Below are 16742 nucleotides of genomic sequence, written 5' to 3'. Positions count from 1 at the left end.
CCCGTCTATTTCCCATGAAGTGATGGGACCAGATGCCATGATCTTAGTTTTCTGAATGTTGAGCTTTAAGCCAACTTTTTCACTCTCCTATATATAAACATGTATTTATATAAATATACATATTATATAAATATTTATACATAAATGTATCAATATACATAAATATTAAAATAAATCTATACATAGATATTACAATATATAAATATTTAAACATAAATATTAAAAATATAAAATATACATAAATATAAAACATAAAATATTTATACATAAGTATAAACATAAATATTTATACATAAATATAAAACATTTTAATATTTATATATAAAATTCAAATATGGCACCCCACTCCAGTACTCTTGCCTGGAAAATCCCACGGACGGAGGAGCCTGGTAGGCTACAGTCCATGGGGTCACAAAGAGTCGGATACAACTGAGCGACTTCACTTTCACTTTTACTTTATATTAAAAAAAAATGTTCTGAGTAAAATTCCTGGGTGCCAGGGACTGGACCAAATATTCTTTCTAACCCAGTGAGGCTGAGAGGATATTTAAGACTTTTAATCCAGAGAGCAGATTACGGCTCTAGACTGGAATCCCACAGCCTCAGAATCTCAGCAGATAGTAAAACAACGAGCGGTTTGTCCTCTAAGTGCCCTCCAGGGCCCTGTCGTCACATTTGCTACCGGGAAGCTCAGGACCCTGCAGGGCCACGGCCCCACCGCTGACATTCTCCTGCACAGCAGCCTGGTTAATCCTGTTAATTAATCCTGGTTAGTTCCTGGCGCCGGCTCTGGTTAGTCAGGACAAGCTGAGGGTCACAATCCCCCCGAGTTTTGGTGAATGTTGCATGAAGATGGGGAGTTCAGCCTGGCTCCCGCAGCTCGGGATGCTTGCTGACTCTAGTGAGAGGGCTTCTCCTTTTTACCATTTGCTCCTGTGGTTGTTCACCTGGCTGCGCTGAGTCTTAGCTGCAGCACGCGGGATCTTCGCCGCATCGTGCAGAAGCTCTCACTGGCGGCGTGTGGACTCTCTAGTTGCAGCATTTGGGCTCAGAAGTTGCAGCACGTGGGTTTAGTTGCTCTGTGGCATGTGGGATCTTAATCCCCTGACCAGGGATTGAACCCGAGTCCCCTGCATGACAAGGTGGATTTTTTAACCACTGGACCACCAAGGGAAGTCCTGAGAGGGCTTTGTAGAAATTCCACTTAGCACAGTATGGTTTCCTTGAGATCAGACAGAGTCACCATCACCACTGCTGTTAAGCTAACATTTCGATTCTGCCTTGCCCTTTCCTGGTGGCTCAGATGGTACAGAAGGCATTTGCAATAATACAAGATATCTGGGTTAGATCCCTAGGTCAGAAAGATCCCTGGAGAAGGATATGGCAACTCACTCCAATATTCTTGCCTGGAGAATCCCATGGATGGAGGAGCCTGGCGGACTACAATCCATGGGGTCACAAAGAGTCAGACACGACTGAGTGACTCAGCACACACATGCAGACTGGAACAAGGAAAGCAGCTTCCGTCCAGCCTGTAGCCGAGCTGTTTTTCTTAGGAATTCCCTGAAGGCCACAGATGAGGATATGGATGGTCAGAAATGGAGGGAGAGACAGGAATTAATTTAAGTTAGGATGCGCATGTACATTGCACATGGGTCCCTAAAACTGTGTATCCCCAAATAGTCCATTTTCCAGTTAAATACTGTTTCTGCTGCATTTTTTTTGTTGTTCTTTCCTGCCTCTTCTAAACCACTCACTCTCATTTGCTCAGCTCTCTTGTGTCACAAACATATGATCAAATCAGAAAGATACATTCAGAGGAAGACAGTGTCAGGGTGGTTGGGGGGAGATGGCTTCCTGAAGCTTAATTGAGTCAAAACTCGTGCCCCGGGCACAGGCAGGTAAGCTTTTCCAAACAGGCAACACTATCTTGAAAATGCTTTGTGATCAATACCTAGAATGTCTCACATCAGCCCAGAGCCTTTTGAGCTCACTGGCTCATCCTAAGCCTTGCAGAAGTCACATCTGAGCATCAGCAGATGAATATTTTCTGTCTAACAGTGAAAAGCGGGGAGACCTCTGATCTTCCCCCAATACTGTCTAAGAGATTCAGACCCAGTTCTCCAAGTGTCTCTGGCTCCCCACCTACATACCAGCAGCCTCTTCCTAAAACTCACAAAGTGAAAGATTTGATTTGGAAACCAGACTCAATACAATGGGGCCACAGAGGCTAGTTTTTTTAGAAAGAGCTGCCATCTGGGACATGACACCATGTTTGGTAACAGAATTGGGTGCTCATGACATGCTCGTTTCCCACCAGAGGGGCAAACCATTTGCATCTGTGTACTAGAAGCATTCCTGTGAAATAGATAAAATATCTTGTCAGTTCCAAGGAGGTGCAAAATAGACCTTAATTGGAGAACATTCTTCCCCAGATGATAGCTAGGCGATAAGCTTGGAGAAAATGTCCCAAATAGTGTTTGTGAGATTGCCTACCTGAATAATCTTTTTCTTTTGTAGATTTTTTTCAGTATGGACCATTTTTAAAGTCTTTATTGAAAATTGTTGCAGTATTGCTTCTGTTTTATGTTTTGGGGTTGTTTTGGCCACAAAGCACGTGGAATCTCAGGTGGTTCAGATATAAAGAATCTGCCTGCAGTGCGGGAGACCTGGGTTCAATCCCTGGGTCGGGAAGAGCCCCTGGAGGAAGGCGTGGCAGCCCACTCCAGTATTCTTGCCTGGGGAATCCCATGGACGGAGGAACCTCGTGGGCTACAGTCCATGGGGTCGCAAAGAGTTGGACACGACTCAGCAACCGGCCCTTTCACATGGGATCTTAACTCCCCAACCAGGGCTCGAACCCACTACCCCCTGCACTGGAAGGTGAAATCTTCATCAGAAGGTGAAGTCTTTCCCACTGGGCCACCAGGGAAGTCCCCCTGCCTGAATAATCTATAATATTACTTATATTCTGGTGTTCTCCTGGGTAGCCGCCTGTCACAGTATGTGAATGAGTGTTCTCTTGCTTAGACAGGCTATCATGAATATGTTTTCCAGACGTCACAGCGCCTCTGGAAAGCATGTGGCATAGGAAGCTTTGGAGGTAAGGAGACTTGCATCTGGCTGCGTGAAAAGCAGAAAGGGAGTTGCTCATTCACAGCAAGAAATAACCGACTTGGGTATCAGGGACCCAGTGACTGCTTGGTTAAGTCACTGCTTTTTTACAAACTCGGTGCTTTCTACGGAGAAGGCAGAACGGGGAATGGCCGGGGCACAAAAGAAATTTAAGAAAGGACGCTGCTCTCAAAAAGCTTGTAGTCTAAATGAGGAAATGGTGTATTTATGAAGGAGCTTTAGAATCAGAGGTGAACTAATGAGGTGCTCGCTCGGTAGGGCGGGCAGACAGGGAGCGCAACAGGGGTTGGAGAAGGGCAGTGCGTGCGGATCATGACCAGCAGGGGCGCCCGCGAGCCCGTGCTGGTTCTCATGGCTCCTCTGGGGCGCCTGAGCGGTCCTCACCGCCTCTGTCCCCTTTCTCCCCTCCTTCCTCTCTCCATTTCCCTCCAGATCTCTCCTCTTCTCCTTCTGGTTCTTTCCTTCTGTGTCTCTCCTTCCTGCTTTCCTGTGCTTTTCCTCGCACCTCCTCGCCTTCCTCCCTGATCCTCTGCCTCCCAGCCCTTCCCTTCTCTTTCCCCCAGGTCGTCACTTGCCTTCCCTATCGTCTTTCCCTTTTTCCTCTCCCGTTTCCTCCTCTGTGTCCTGCCTCCCTCCCCACCCACACTCTGCGTGTCTCTCCGCTAGGATATTCGCTGCAAGGCTTCTGCCCGGCAACACTGTGCCCTGCCCAGGGATGTGAAGGATGAGTAAGATCTCAGGAAAGGCTAACGGTCAGTTCATTCCGCAAAAAGAAATCTGATTTTTGCTGTTGGCTTCTCTTGACTCTCCAGCCTTGACAAAGCCTATGTGGGTGTCTCTTCAGTCCCCCCAAAAGAAAACCCCTTCTCCAGTGGCGTCCCTTGGCTGATTGATATGGGACACGGAGCCAACCATCCCCGATGATAAAAGTTATTTATGCCTTCCTGTGTCCATGTAAACATGTGCTTAGTGGCCTGGCAAGGAGGCAGTGGGCTTGGACCAGAGTCAGCAAACCAGAAAATAAAGCAAATACATCTTACAAATGACCTGTGCCTCTCACAAATCACCATCACGCAAGCCCCTTGGTTACAGAGCCTTTATTCCTTCTCATCCTTTCTTTTCCTTCTAATTAGAGCAAATCAATCCTTTCTCAACGAGTAAACGTTAGGAAATTTTAAACGGGAGTGAGGGGGAGCCACTGACAACATCGAAGAATAAAAAGACACACAGACCCCCAGTTTCCCGGAATAAAAGCCAGCTGGGTAAGAGGAAATAAAAGCATTATGTTTATGACAACCCTCCCCAGTTGCCAGAGCACCAACATGTGGTGTATGGGAAAATGAGATTTCACAGTCACAGCACGTTTCTGACCTATATCAGAATGCCACACGGGATTCTCTTAGCCTCATGTATCTGATTCGTCTCACAGTATCCTTGTGAGAAAGCGAACGCGGTGCTGGAAAGCCGGGCTGGATCCAGCATCAGGAGCCCAGCGCAGAGCTCCAGCCTCTCCACGTACCAGCTGGGCCAGCAGCAGCCCTGCCCTGGACCCCAGGGTTCCATCCGTGACCCACAGGCGCTTAGGGAGACTCCCCAGCCTCAGAAGGGGTCTGGAGAAGGGAATCCTGCACACCTGGTGGGGAGACGGGTCCCTCTGGCTCCGATCGCAGCCAGTGAGCGCTGAGCGCTGAGTGCTGTGTGTTTGTGATGATTCCATGACACTTCCAGTTCTGAAGACCACAAAATGACTGAGAGGAAGAGAAAGGACGCCATGAAGGCAGGATCATAAAGGCTGACATGTTTTAATAAAGACGGGAAGAAAAAAGAATTAAAGTGAAGAAATTTGTAGGTTAACATTCTTCTTTGGCCACACACTAAAACAGAGGGACAAATTGAATTTTCTCTTGAATTTGTCTTGAAAATCCCCAAATGTCACATGTCCTATAGGTTGTTTTATCAGGAAGGGAAAAGGTTTAAAAACCATCAAAATAATAACATGAAGCAGTTTCTCCTTGCTGTTTGTTCTCGCATGAGATATAAACATCTTTAAGGAAATGCTCTAGAATCTAGGTGAGCACCTTATTAGTAAATGGATTTTTTTGGGGGGGGGGCATCAGGCTCCTTTTAATTGCTTCCCCAATACTGTTATCCTTTGGTATCTGCAGGCGACTGGCTCAAAGAAACCCTGTGGTTACCAAAATCCACAGATGCTCAAGTCCTTTATATTCACATAAAATGACTTGGTCTTTGCATGTAACATACACAGCAACATCCTTGCCCTATTTATTTGGTTGTGCCCAGTCTTAGTTGAGGCATGTGGGATCCTCGATCTTCGCTGCAGCACACAGGATCTTTAGTTGTGACATGTGGGATCTGGTTCCCTGACCAAGGATTGAACCCAGGCTCCCTGCATCTGGAGCTCGGAGTCTTAGCCACTAGACCACCAGGGAAGCCCTGATCCTCTCCATACTTTTAACTGTCTCTAGATTATTCACAATAATATCTCACTGTGGTGGTTTTTTTTCCTCTTAATTAGTGATGTTAAACACCTTTTCATGTATCTGTTGGCCATCTGTATGTCGTCTTTGGAAAATGTCTGTTCAGATCCTCACTCATTTTTTCGATTGGATTTCTTGTTTTTTTGCTATTGATTTTGTGAGTTCTTTGTACATGGTGAATATTAACCCTTTATCAGACATATGACTTGCAGTAGTTTTCCTATTTGGTAGATTGCCCTTTCATTTTGTTGATGGTTTCCTTCACTGTAGAGAAGCTTTTTATTATTTGTATTTATTTTTTAATGGGTATTTTAGATAAGAGTTTATTTGAGCTGCCTGTTCTGTAATTGTATCCCTGTCCATATTATAATATTTACACCATTCTGGCTGAATCAGGCTGTTACCTTGCACTATCAACAGCAAATGACAGTTAACTACTTCTGAAGACACCAATGGTTATTATAATCATTTCTGATTAATTGGTTATTCCAACTAAGTAATCATGATTTCAAATGCCAGTTTTGCTACTATTTAGTTGTGTGACTTCAGACAACTCACTTAACATCTCTGTACCTTAGCTTCACTGTCTATAGAATGGGTTTTTTATGTGTATTAAATGGCTTAATAGATGAAAAGCATTTATAGCAGTATCTGGCACATAGTCAGTGCTACCTAGTGTTGGCTGCCATTTGTTTTGAGCTTAAAAGTGCGCAAAAGACCTATCACACTCTCTCAGTTTGAGATCTTCGCCACAACTTCATGGACAGGTGAATTTTAAAGGCTTGCGCAAAAACCAGTGTTACCATGTGCTGGGGCAACCCTCCAGAAGTCCTTAGAGCAGCCAATGAGTTTCCTTCCAATCCCTTTCCTGCGAGTGAGAAAATACCCAAAGAGACTTAGTGACTTAGGCAAGATGGTGGTGGTGGTTTTTCAGTCACTCAGTCATGTCTGACTCTTTTGCAACCCCTGGACTGTAGCCCACCAGGCTCCTCTGTCCATGGGATTCTCCAGGCAAGAATACTGGAGTCGAGTGACATTTCCTTCTCCAGGGGAATCTTCTTGATCCTGGGATCAAACTGACATCTCCTGCTTGGCAGGCAGATTCTTTACCATTGAGCCACCCAGGAAGCCAGGCAAGATGGTAAAGCAGGTTAATGGTCATTCTTGACTGGAATGTGGACTTCTGCCCCTGCATTTCTTTCTTCTAGCAAGTGAATGGCTTATTTGCGTGTTTAAATAACTTTTTGATGAGACAGTGCACTTAATACACAGACCCTGTGGCTGGCCCAGACGCAGGACGTGGTGCCACCTCTCCGCTGCCGCTTGCCAGCCTCTGCTTCCTTTGTGGTTGAAGTCCAGGCACAGGTCAGAAGCCACCATAGGAGACAACGTGTTGCTGCTTTTCAGCGCAGAGTTTGACCCACCGATCACCGAAGACCTGATGCGAGCGCACAGGATTCCCTCAGCATTGCTGAAATACGGATATATAGAGACATTGAACCTGCGCCAGGCCCTGTGTTGCATTTTACACACAGGCCTAATAATAACACCATTCTCCACAGTGGCTGTACCAGCTTACATTCCCACCAGCAGTGTGGGAGGCTCCCTTCTCTCCGCACCTTCTCCAACATTTGTTAATTGTAGATTTTTTGAATCATGGCCATTCTGACCAGTGTGAGGTGATACTTCATTGTAACTTTGATTTGCATTTCTCTAATTAGCAGTGTTGGGCATCTTTCCATATGCCAATTTGTCCATCTGTACTTCTTCTTTGGAAAAATGTCTGTTTAGACCTTCTGCCCATTTTCTGATCGGGTTGTTGTTTACTACTATTAGATGAGCTGTTTGTGTCTTTTCTAAATTAAGCCCTTGTTGGTCACATTGTTTGCAAATATTTTCTCCCATTCTGTATGTAGTCTTTTCGTTTTGTTTATAGTTTCCTTTGCTGTACAAAAGCTTTTAACTTTAATTACGTCCCACTTGTTTATTTTTGCTTTTATTTCTATTGTCTTTTGAGAGATTAACCTAAGCAAACATTGGTACAATTTATGTCAGAGAATGTTTTGCCTATATTCTTCCTGGGATATTTACGGTGTCATTTCGAGTTTACTTTGCATAAGGTGTGAGAGAGGTGTGAGGGAGTGATCTGACTTCATTGATTTATATGCAGCTGTCCAGCTTTCCCAACACCACTTGCTGAAGAAACTGTCTTATAGTCTTGTCTCCTTTGTTGAAAATTGACCATAGGTGTGTGGATTTATTTCTGGGCTCTCTGTTATCCATGTCTGTTTTTGTGCTGGTACCATACCATTTTGATTATTGAAGCTTTCCATTGTTGTCTTGGGCAAACTCCAGGAGATGGTGGAGGAACAGGAAGGCCTGGCATGCTGCAGTCTATGGGGCTGCAAAGAGCTGGACACAACTTGGCGATGAGCAACTACTACTGTCTGAAATCTAGGAGGGTTATGCTTCCTGCTTTGTTCTCTTCCCTCAAGATTGCTTTGGCAATTCCGAGTCTTTCATGGTTCCATATAAACTTTAGGATTCCTTGTTCTGTGGGTAGTTTGACAGGGATCATATTAAATCTGTAGATTGCTTTGGACAGTATGCCATTTCAATCATCCTGATTCTTATTAATAAAGCCCTAGAGCGTGTGGTATCTTTCTGTTTCTTTGACTCATCTTCAGTTGTCTCGTTATTCTCTGCATGTAAATCCTTCACCTCCTAAGTCAGGTTTATTCCTAAGTACTTTTTATATGATTTTTTTCAAAGGGATTTTTGTTTTTTTACTTTCCCTTTCTGATATTTCATTGTTAGTGCAAAATAAAGAAATGCAACTGATTTCTGTACATCAGTTTGTATTCTGCTACTTTACTGTATTATTTTATTAATTTTAGTCATTTTTGTGTGGTCTTTAGGGTTTTATATATAGCATCACATCATCTGCATATAGTGACAGTCTGACATCTTTTCTCCCAATTTGGATATGTTTTATTTCTTTTGTCTGACTGTTGTGGCCTTGGAAGGAAAGTTATGACCAACCTAGACAGCATATTAAAAACCAGAGACATTACTTTGTCAACAAAGGTCCATCTAGTCAAGGCTATGGTTTTTCCAGTGGTCATGTATGGATGTGAGAGTTGGACCATAAAGAAAGCTGAGCGCAGAAGAATCGATGCTTTTGAACTGTGGTGTTGGAGAAGACTCTTGAGAGTCCCTTGGACTGCAAGGAGATCCACCCAGTCCATCCTAAAGGAGATCAGTCCTGAGTGTTCATTGGAAGGACTGATGTTAAAGCTGAAACTCCAATAGTTTGGCCACCTGATGTGAAGAAATGACTCATTTGAAAAGGCCTTGATGGGGGGAAGGATTGAGGGTAGGAGGAGAAGGGGATGACAAAGGATGAGATGGTTGGATGGCATCACTGACCCAATGGACATGGGTTTGGGTGGACTCCAGGAGTTGGTGATGGACAGGGAGGCCTGGTGTGCTGTAGTTCATGGGGTCATAAAGAGTTGGACACGACTGAGCGACTGAACTGAACTGAACTGTGGCTAGAACTTCCAAAACTATGTTGAATAGAAGTGGTGAGAGTGTATACATCCTCTTCTTGTTCCTGATCTGAGAAGAAATGCTTTCAGGAATTTCACCACTGAGTATGATGTTAGCCGTGGGTTTGTCATAAATGGCCTTTATTATGTTGATGTATGTTCTGTCTGTGCCCACTTTCTGGAGAGTTTTTATCATAAAAGAAGGTTGAATTTTTTCAGAATGTTTTTCTGCACTTCATGTGGTTTGTATTCTTCAATTTGTTCATAACTTATTGACCAGAGACATATTATTATAAAACATTATTGAGATATTTTAATGTTCACTTACATAAAAACCACCAGCAATAGGTGTTAGTTCCTGCAAAAATCCCCCAGGCAATAATGTGTTAATATGGTGTATCATACTGATACATACTGTGGATATTGAAAAACCCTTGCATCCCTGGGATAAATCCCATTTGATCATAGTGTATGATCCTTTTAATGTACTGTTGGAGTTGGTTTGCTAGTATTTTGTTGAGAATTTTTCCATCTCTGTTCATCAGTGATACTGGCCTGTAATCTTCTCTTCTGTGATATCTTTGTCTAACTCTGGTATCAGGTTGATAGTGGCCTTGTAGAATGAGTTAAAGAGTGTTCCCTCTCTTGAAATTCTTTGGACAAGTTTCAGAAGAACAGGTATTAACTCTTCCAGAGTGTTTGAAAGTAGTCTGTGAAGCCACCTGCTGCTGGACTTTTGTTGTTGAGCGTTTTTAAATTACTGATTCAATGTCAGTACTGGCAATTGGTCTATTATTTTCTATTCCATCCTGGTTCAGTCTTCGGAGATTTTCTTTTGACTTTCTATGAATTTGTCCATTTCTTCTAATCTGTGCGTTTTACAGGTGTAGGGCTTCGAAGGTGGCTCAGCTGATAAAGAACCCACCTGCCAGTGCAGGAGGCATAAGAGACAAAAGTTTGATCCCTGGGTTGGGGAGATCCCCTGGAGAAGGGCATGGCGACCCACTCCACTATTCTTGCTTGGAGAATCCCATGGCCAGAGGAGCCTGGTGGGCTACAGCCCTTAGGGGGTCCCACAGAGTCAGACATGACTGAGGTGACTTAGCACATAGTAACTTGTAGTAGTCCTTTATGACCGTTTGTATTTCTATGGGGACAGTTTGACTTCTCCTTTTTCATCTCTGATTTTATTGACCTGTGTGCCCTCTCTTTTTTTTTCTTGATGAGTCTGCCAAAGGGTTTATCAATTTTGTTTATTCAAAGAATCAGCTTTTAGTTTGATCTTTTCTGCTGTTTTTTTAGTCTCTATTTCATTTACTTCTGATCTTATTTCTCTCCTCCTACTAGCTTTGGGTTTTATTTGTTCTTCTTGCTCTAGTTGCTTTAGGTATAAGGTTAGGTTGTTTGAGGTTTTTCTTGCTTCCTGATATAAGACTGTATTGCTATAAACTTGCCTCTTAGAACGGCTTTTGCTGTGTCCCGTAGGTTTTGAATCATTGTGCTTTTGTTTTCATTTGTCCCTAGGTAATGTTTTATTTTTGATTTCTTCAGTGATCCATTGGTTGTTTAGAAGCATCTTGTTTAGCCTCCACATGATTGTGTTTCAGCTTTTTTGTTTTTGGTAATTGATTCAAATCGCATAGTGCTGTGCTCAGAAAAGATGCTTGATATGATTTCAATTTTCTTAAATTTACTGAAGCTTACTTTGTGCCCAGCATGTGATCAGTCCCAGAGAATGTTCCAGAACTTGAGAAGATTGTGTATTTGATTGCTTTTGAATGAAATGCTCTTGATATTCAACTAAGTCCAAATGGTATAAATGTGTCCTTTAAGGCCTCTACTTCCTTATTGATTTTCTATCTGGATGATCTGTCCAATGATGAAAGTGGGGTGTTAAAAGCCCTCAACCGTTATTATGTTACTATCAGTTTCTTTTATGTCTGTGAACATTTGCTTTATATATTGAGGTGCTCCTATGTTGGGTGCAGATATATATAGTTACAACTGTTATATCTTCTCTTGGATTGATCCCTTGATTATTATGTAGTGTCCTTCTTTGTCTCTTGTAACATGCTTTTTATTTTAAAGTCTATTTTGTACAATATGAGTATTCCTACTCTAGCTTTCTTCCGATTTCCACTTGCATGGAATATCTTTTTCCATCCCCTGACTTTCAGTCTGCGTATGTCTCTAGGTCTGAAGTAGGTCTCTTATAAGCGGCATATAAATGGGTCTTGTTTTTGTATTTAGCCAGTCCATATTTTTGGTTGGATCCTTTTATCTATTTACATTTAACGTATTATTGATATGTATGTTCTTACTGCCATTTTGTTAATTGTTTTGGATTTGATTTTGTAGGTGATTTTCCTTCTTTTATTCTCTTAACCTATGATTTGATGGCTATCTTTGCTGTTGTGTTGGGATTCATTTTTCTTTTCTGCCTAAAAATATATATTATAGGTTTTTTTTTATTGGCAGTTACCATGAGGTTTTGATATACAGCATTCTGTATACACACACACACATACATGTATATATACACATATGCATGATTATTTTAAGTTGCTGATCTCTTAATTTCAAATGCATTTCAAATATCCTGATTTGCACTCTTGTCTTCTATTACTAGTTTAGATATCATAGTTGTGTGTGGATGATTTCCTGCCTTTACTGTTGTTTGCCTTTACTGGTGAGCTTTCCCATTTCATACTTTTCTTGTTTCTTCTGCTGCTGCTGCTAAGTCGCTTCAGTCGTGTCCAACTCTGTGCAACCCCATAGACAGCAGCCCACCAGGCTCCCCGTCCCTGGGATTCTCCAGGCAAGAACACTGAAGTGGGTTGCCATGTCCTTCTTCAATGCGTGAAAGTGAAGTTGCTCAGTCGTGCCCAACTCTTAGCGACCCCATGGACTGCAGCCCACCATCCGTCCATGGGATTTTCCAGGCAAGAGTACTCGAGTGGGGTGCCATTGCCTTCTCCATTTCTTGTTTCTAGTTGTGGCCTTTTCCTTTCCACCTACTGGAGTTCTTTTAGCATTTCTTATAAAGCTGGTTTGGTGGTGCTGAGTTCTTTTGGCATTTGCCTGTCTATACAGCTTTGGATTCCTCTGTCAGATCTGAATGAGTGCCTTGCTGGGTAGAGTATTCTCACTTGTAGGTTTTTCCATTCATCACTTTAATTATATCATGCCACTCCCTTCTGACCTGGAGTTTCTGCTGAAAGAAAATTAGCTGATAAACTTATGGGGATTCCTGTGTATATCATTTGTTGCTTTTCTCTTGTTGACTTAATATTTTTGTCAGTTTGATTAGTATACATCTCGGTGTGCTGTTCCTCCTTGGGTTTATCCTGCCTGGGACTTTCTTACTGGATTTTCCTTCCCCATGTTAGGGAAGTTTTCAACTATAATCTCTTTGAATATCTTCTCAGGCTCTAGGCCTTCTGGAACCCCTATCGTGCAAACGTTAGTACATTTGATGTTGTCCCAGAGATCTCTTAAACTGTCCTCTTTTCATTCTCTTTTTCCTTATTCTGTTCTGTGGCAGTGATTTCCATGACTTTCTTCCAGCTCACTTATCTGTTCTTTTGCCTCGTTTTTTTCTGCTATCAATTCTACTTTTTTCATCTCAGTTAGTGTATTCATCAACTCTTGTTCTTCTTTATATTTTCCAGCTCTTTATTAAAAACTTGTAACTTCTCACTCTGCACTCATTCTTTTCCTGAGTTCTTGGATCATCCCTACCGTCATTACGCTGAACTCTTTCTTGGGTGGATTGCCTATCTCCAGGTCACTTAGTTGTCTTTCTATGGAGGACAACTTACCTTGTTTCTTCATCTGAAACATATTCCTCTACCATCTCACTTTGTCTCAATTTCTAACTGTATGCTGTAACAACTCAGTCACTCAGTCATGTCCGACTCTTTGTGACCCCATGGACTGCACCACGCCAGGCTTCCCTGTTCTTCACTATCTCCCTGAGTTTACTCAAACTCACGTCCATCGAGTCAGTGATCCCATCCAACCATCTCATCCTCTGTCACCTCCTTCTGTCCTCAGTCTTGCACAGCATCAAGGTCTTTCTCCAGTGAGATGGCTTTTCACATCAGGTGGCCAAATATTGGAACTCCAGTTCAGCAGCACATTTTTATGTAAGTGGAAAGTTATGTTTCTCGACTTTGGAGAAGTGGCATTGTATAGGGGCTGTCCTTCATGTCCCAGCAGTACATGCCCCCTCATGTCATCCAAGGGCCACCGACCAGCTGGTCCCAGGGTAGGCTCTGGTCTGCATTTGCTGACTTAGTTCCACGCATTACTGGATTGTAGTTCTCTTGCTTTGGGGTGTCTTGCCCCCGTGATGGGTGAGGCTGGTCTAGAGGTTTATCCAGGCTTCCTGATGGGAAGGGCTGGTACACGCCCACTGGTGGGTGGGGCTCTGTCAAGGGGCGTGTCTAAAGGTGGCTGTGTGCTCAGGAAGTCTTTAGGCAGCCAGTCTGCTGATGGGTGGAGCTGTGTTCCCACCATGGTGGTTGTTTGGCCCAAGGTGTCCCAGCACCAGAGCCTGCAGGCTTTTGGGTGGGGCCAGGTCTTGGTTCCAAAATGGCAGCCTCCAGGAGCGCTCACACAGATGAACAGTCCCCAGCACCAGTGTCTGCCACCAGTGTCTGTGTCCCCACGCTGAGCCCCAACCGCCCCCTGCCTTCCCTGGGAGACCCTCCAAGACCAGCAGGTGGGTCTGGCCCAGGCTCTTACAAAGTCACTGCTTTTGCCCTGGCTCTTGGAGTACACAAGACATTGTGTAAGCCCTCCAAGAGCGGAGTTGCTGTTTACCCCAGTTCTGTGGAACTTCTGTGCTCAAGCACTAGTGGCTTTCATAACCAAATGCTCTGGGCATGCCTCCTCCTAATGCCAGAACCCAAGGCTAAGGAGTCTGACTTGGGGCTCAGAATTCTCACTCTTGTGGGAGACCTTCTGCTGTATATGTCTTCTCCAGTTTGTGGGTCACCCACCCAGGGGGTAATGGGATTTGACTGTATCACACGTGCACCCCTTTTACCTTTTCGTTGAGTTTCTTCTTTACATCTTTGGATTAGAATATCTTTTTTGGTAGGTTCAAGTCTTTTTTTTTATCAGTGGTGGTTCAGCAATGGGTTGGGATTTTGGTGTGCTTATGTGAGGAAGTGAGCTCAAGTTCCTTCTATTCTGCCATCAGCATGATGAATAAACTCTTAATTACTGATTTTTTTTTAAACCAGTGCCATATCAACAGGCACAACAGCACCCCTTCACAGCGATGATGATGAAGTCTAATTGTACATCCATTACAGAACTGTCTTCAGCACTAACAGGGCAACCTCTGGGGTTCTGAGTGATGCAGGGTGCCCCAGCAACACTGGCAGGGGTCCTTGTCCAGGTTCTAGAAGCTGTGTTCCCTGAATTATGGCTCTCTACCTCTCTCTTCAAAGTCAGCCATAGCAAGATGGACTTCCTTCTAACCGTGCATCCATCTAGTTTGATCCAGTATTTTGTTTTAAATTTTGTCTCTATTATTCATCAAAGATATATGCTCAGACGCTAAGTTGTGTCTGACTCTGCAACCCCGTGGCCTGTAGCCCACTGGGCTCCTCTGTCCGTGAGATTCTCCCATCAAGAATACTAGAGTGGGGTGCCCTTTCGTTCTCCAGGGAATCTTCCCGACCCAGGGACTGAACCTGCGTCTCTTATATCTCCTGCATTGGCAGGGAGATTTACTACTAGTACCACATAGGAAGCCCCAGATATTGGCCTATAAGTTTTTTGATTTTGTCTGATTTTGGTATCAGGTGATGGTGGCTTCCTATAACAACTTTGGGAATATTCCTTCTTCCGCCTGTTGGAAGAGTTTGAGAAGGATCCGTGTAGTTCCTTTGTGTGTTTGGTAGAATTCCCCAGTGAAGCCATCTGGTCCTGGACTTTGGTTTGCAGGGAGATTTTTTTTTTTTTAGTTACAGATTCTATTTCACTTCTAGTGATCTCTCTGTTCAAAGTATCTATTTCTTCTTGACTCAGTTTTGGTGGGTTGTATAGTTGCTAGAAACTTGTCCATTTCTTATAGGTTGTCCAGTTGGTTGGCATATAATTATTCCTAGTTCTCTTACATTTTTGTATTTCTGTGGTATCAGTTGTTTTGGTCTCTCTTAATCATTAATTGGAAAGTATCCAAGGTGGTGCTATTGGTAAAGAACCCGCCTACCAATGCAGGAGACATAAGAGAGGAGGGTTCGATCAGGAAGATCAGAGGTCAGGAAGATCCCCTGGAGAGTCCCCATGGACAGAGGAACCTGGCAGACTACAGTCCACTGGGTCACAAAGAAGTCAGACACGACTGAAGCAACTTAGGGCACACACACACACACACACACAGTATCTATACAGTGATTGTACCATGAAAAAATAACGAGGTCTTATTTGCTGAGCATTTCTGTTGTGTCCAAAGCTGTGCTAAGCCTGTAGTCTTCACACATCCTTACTGAATGTTGTTATTCCCACTTTCTGTGACTTACAGAGACTATCCCCAAAGTGACTTTTCTTCCTTTCTAACAGATATCTGCAAACGAAATCGAAATGCTTTTGATGAGGTTGCCACGCATGTTTAAACAGGAATTCACAGGCGTGGGAGCAACGCTGGAAAAAAGGTGGAAGTTGTGTGCCTTTGAAGGAATTAAAACTACCTAACTGTGAAGAGCGATGAAATCTCTGGACGAAACCGCCTGAACCCGGTCAGGGCTGTGCCACGTGAGCCCAGGAGGTTTGGGGCAGGTCCAACGCGGGACCTTTATGGAGCCGTCAGAGCCTGACTGTAGTTACATCTGTGGCGTTCTCTTGTGAGTGGAAATGTAATTGTGTACCAGTTCCCTAAAACAAAGCTTCATACTGTGACAGATCTGTTTGCTATGAAAACCAATGATTCCACAGTCATAGTGATGGCAGAACCCTAAAATATGCTACATTTGAGACTAGCTCACCAAGCAGAATATTTAAATAATGGTGTAGCAATGGTCGTTGCTAGGCTACAAAGCTGTATATGTAATGTATAGCTGAAATCATTCAATGACATTTTCCTGAAAGTCTTTCTGTTTTAGTAAAAAAGAAAAAAGAAAGAAAAAAAGTAATTTTACAGTAAGGAAAAAAAATCATACCAAAAGAAAACTTGAATATGTGTCTGAACAGTTATTGTATTTTGTAAATTAAGTTATATGCTGTTCTAGGGACTTTTGCCTTATTGAAGAGGCAGAAAATGTGATTGGACTCCTTGAGAATGCTTTATCAAGAATATTATTTTTCTAATGTAACAATCCTCCATCATACATTCTTTTAACATGGACTGCATAACAATTTTCATAAAATGTAAATAGAAGAAAAACTAGTGCTACTGTCTTGTACTTGGTATGTAATATTCAGGTTTATGCATCAAAATAAACATTCAGTAAATATTGCTGTTACAAATTTTATAGCAAAGATATTAATTTTTTTCAATAAATATGACTTCTACCATATTGGTTTTGCAAATTATTCTTTGATA

General features: G+C 43.0%; 1 protein-coding gene across 1 annotated transcript in view; it reads left to right on the top strand.

Moving 5' to 3' along the window:
• The window catches only part of ENOX1 (ecto-NOX disulfide-thiol exchanger 1), a 246523-nt gene extending 230628 nt beyond the window's left edge, over window positions 1-15895 (top strand). Inside the window, exon 14 of the mRNA XM_068984510.1 lies at window positions 15764-15895. Within this exon, the coding sequence (XP_068840611.1) occupies window positions 15764-15895 (132 nt within the window). The remainder of the gene's footprint in view (window positions 1-15763) is intronic.
• Window positions 15896-16742: the final 847 nt, after the last annotated feature.

The sequence above is a fragment of the Capricornis sumatraensis genome, chromosome 12 (genome assembly GCF_032405125.1).
Source record: "Capricornis sumatraensis isolate serow.1 chromosome 12, serow.2, whole genome shotgun sequence".
Classification (NCBI taxonomy): Eukaryota; Metazoa; Chordata; class Mammalia; order Artiodactyla; family Bovidae; genus Capricornis; species Capricornis sumatraensis.
This window is presented reverse-complemented; position numbering and strand designations above follow the sequence as displayed.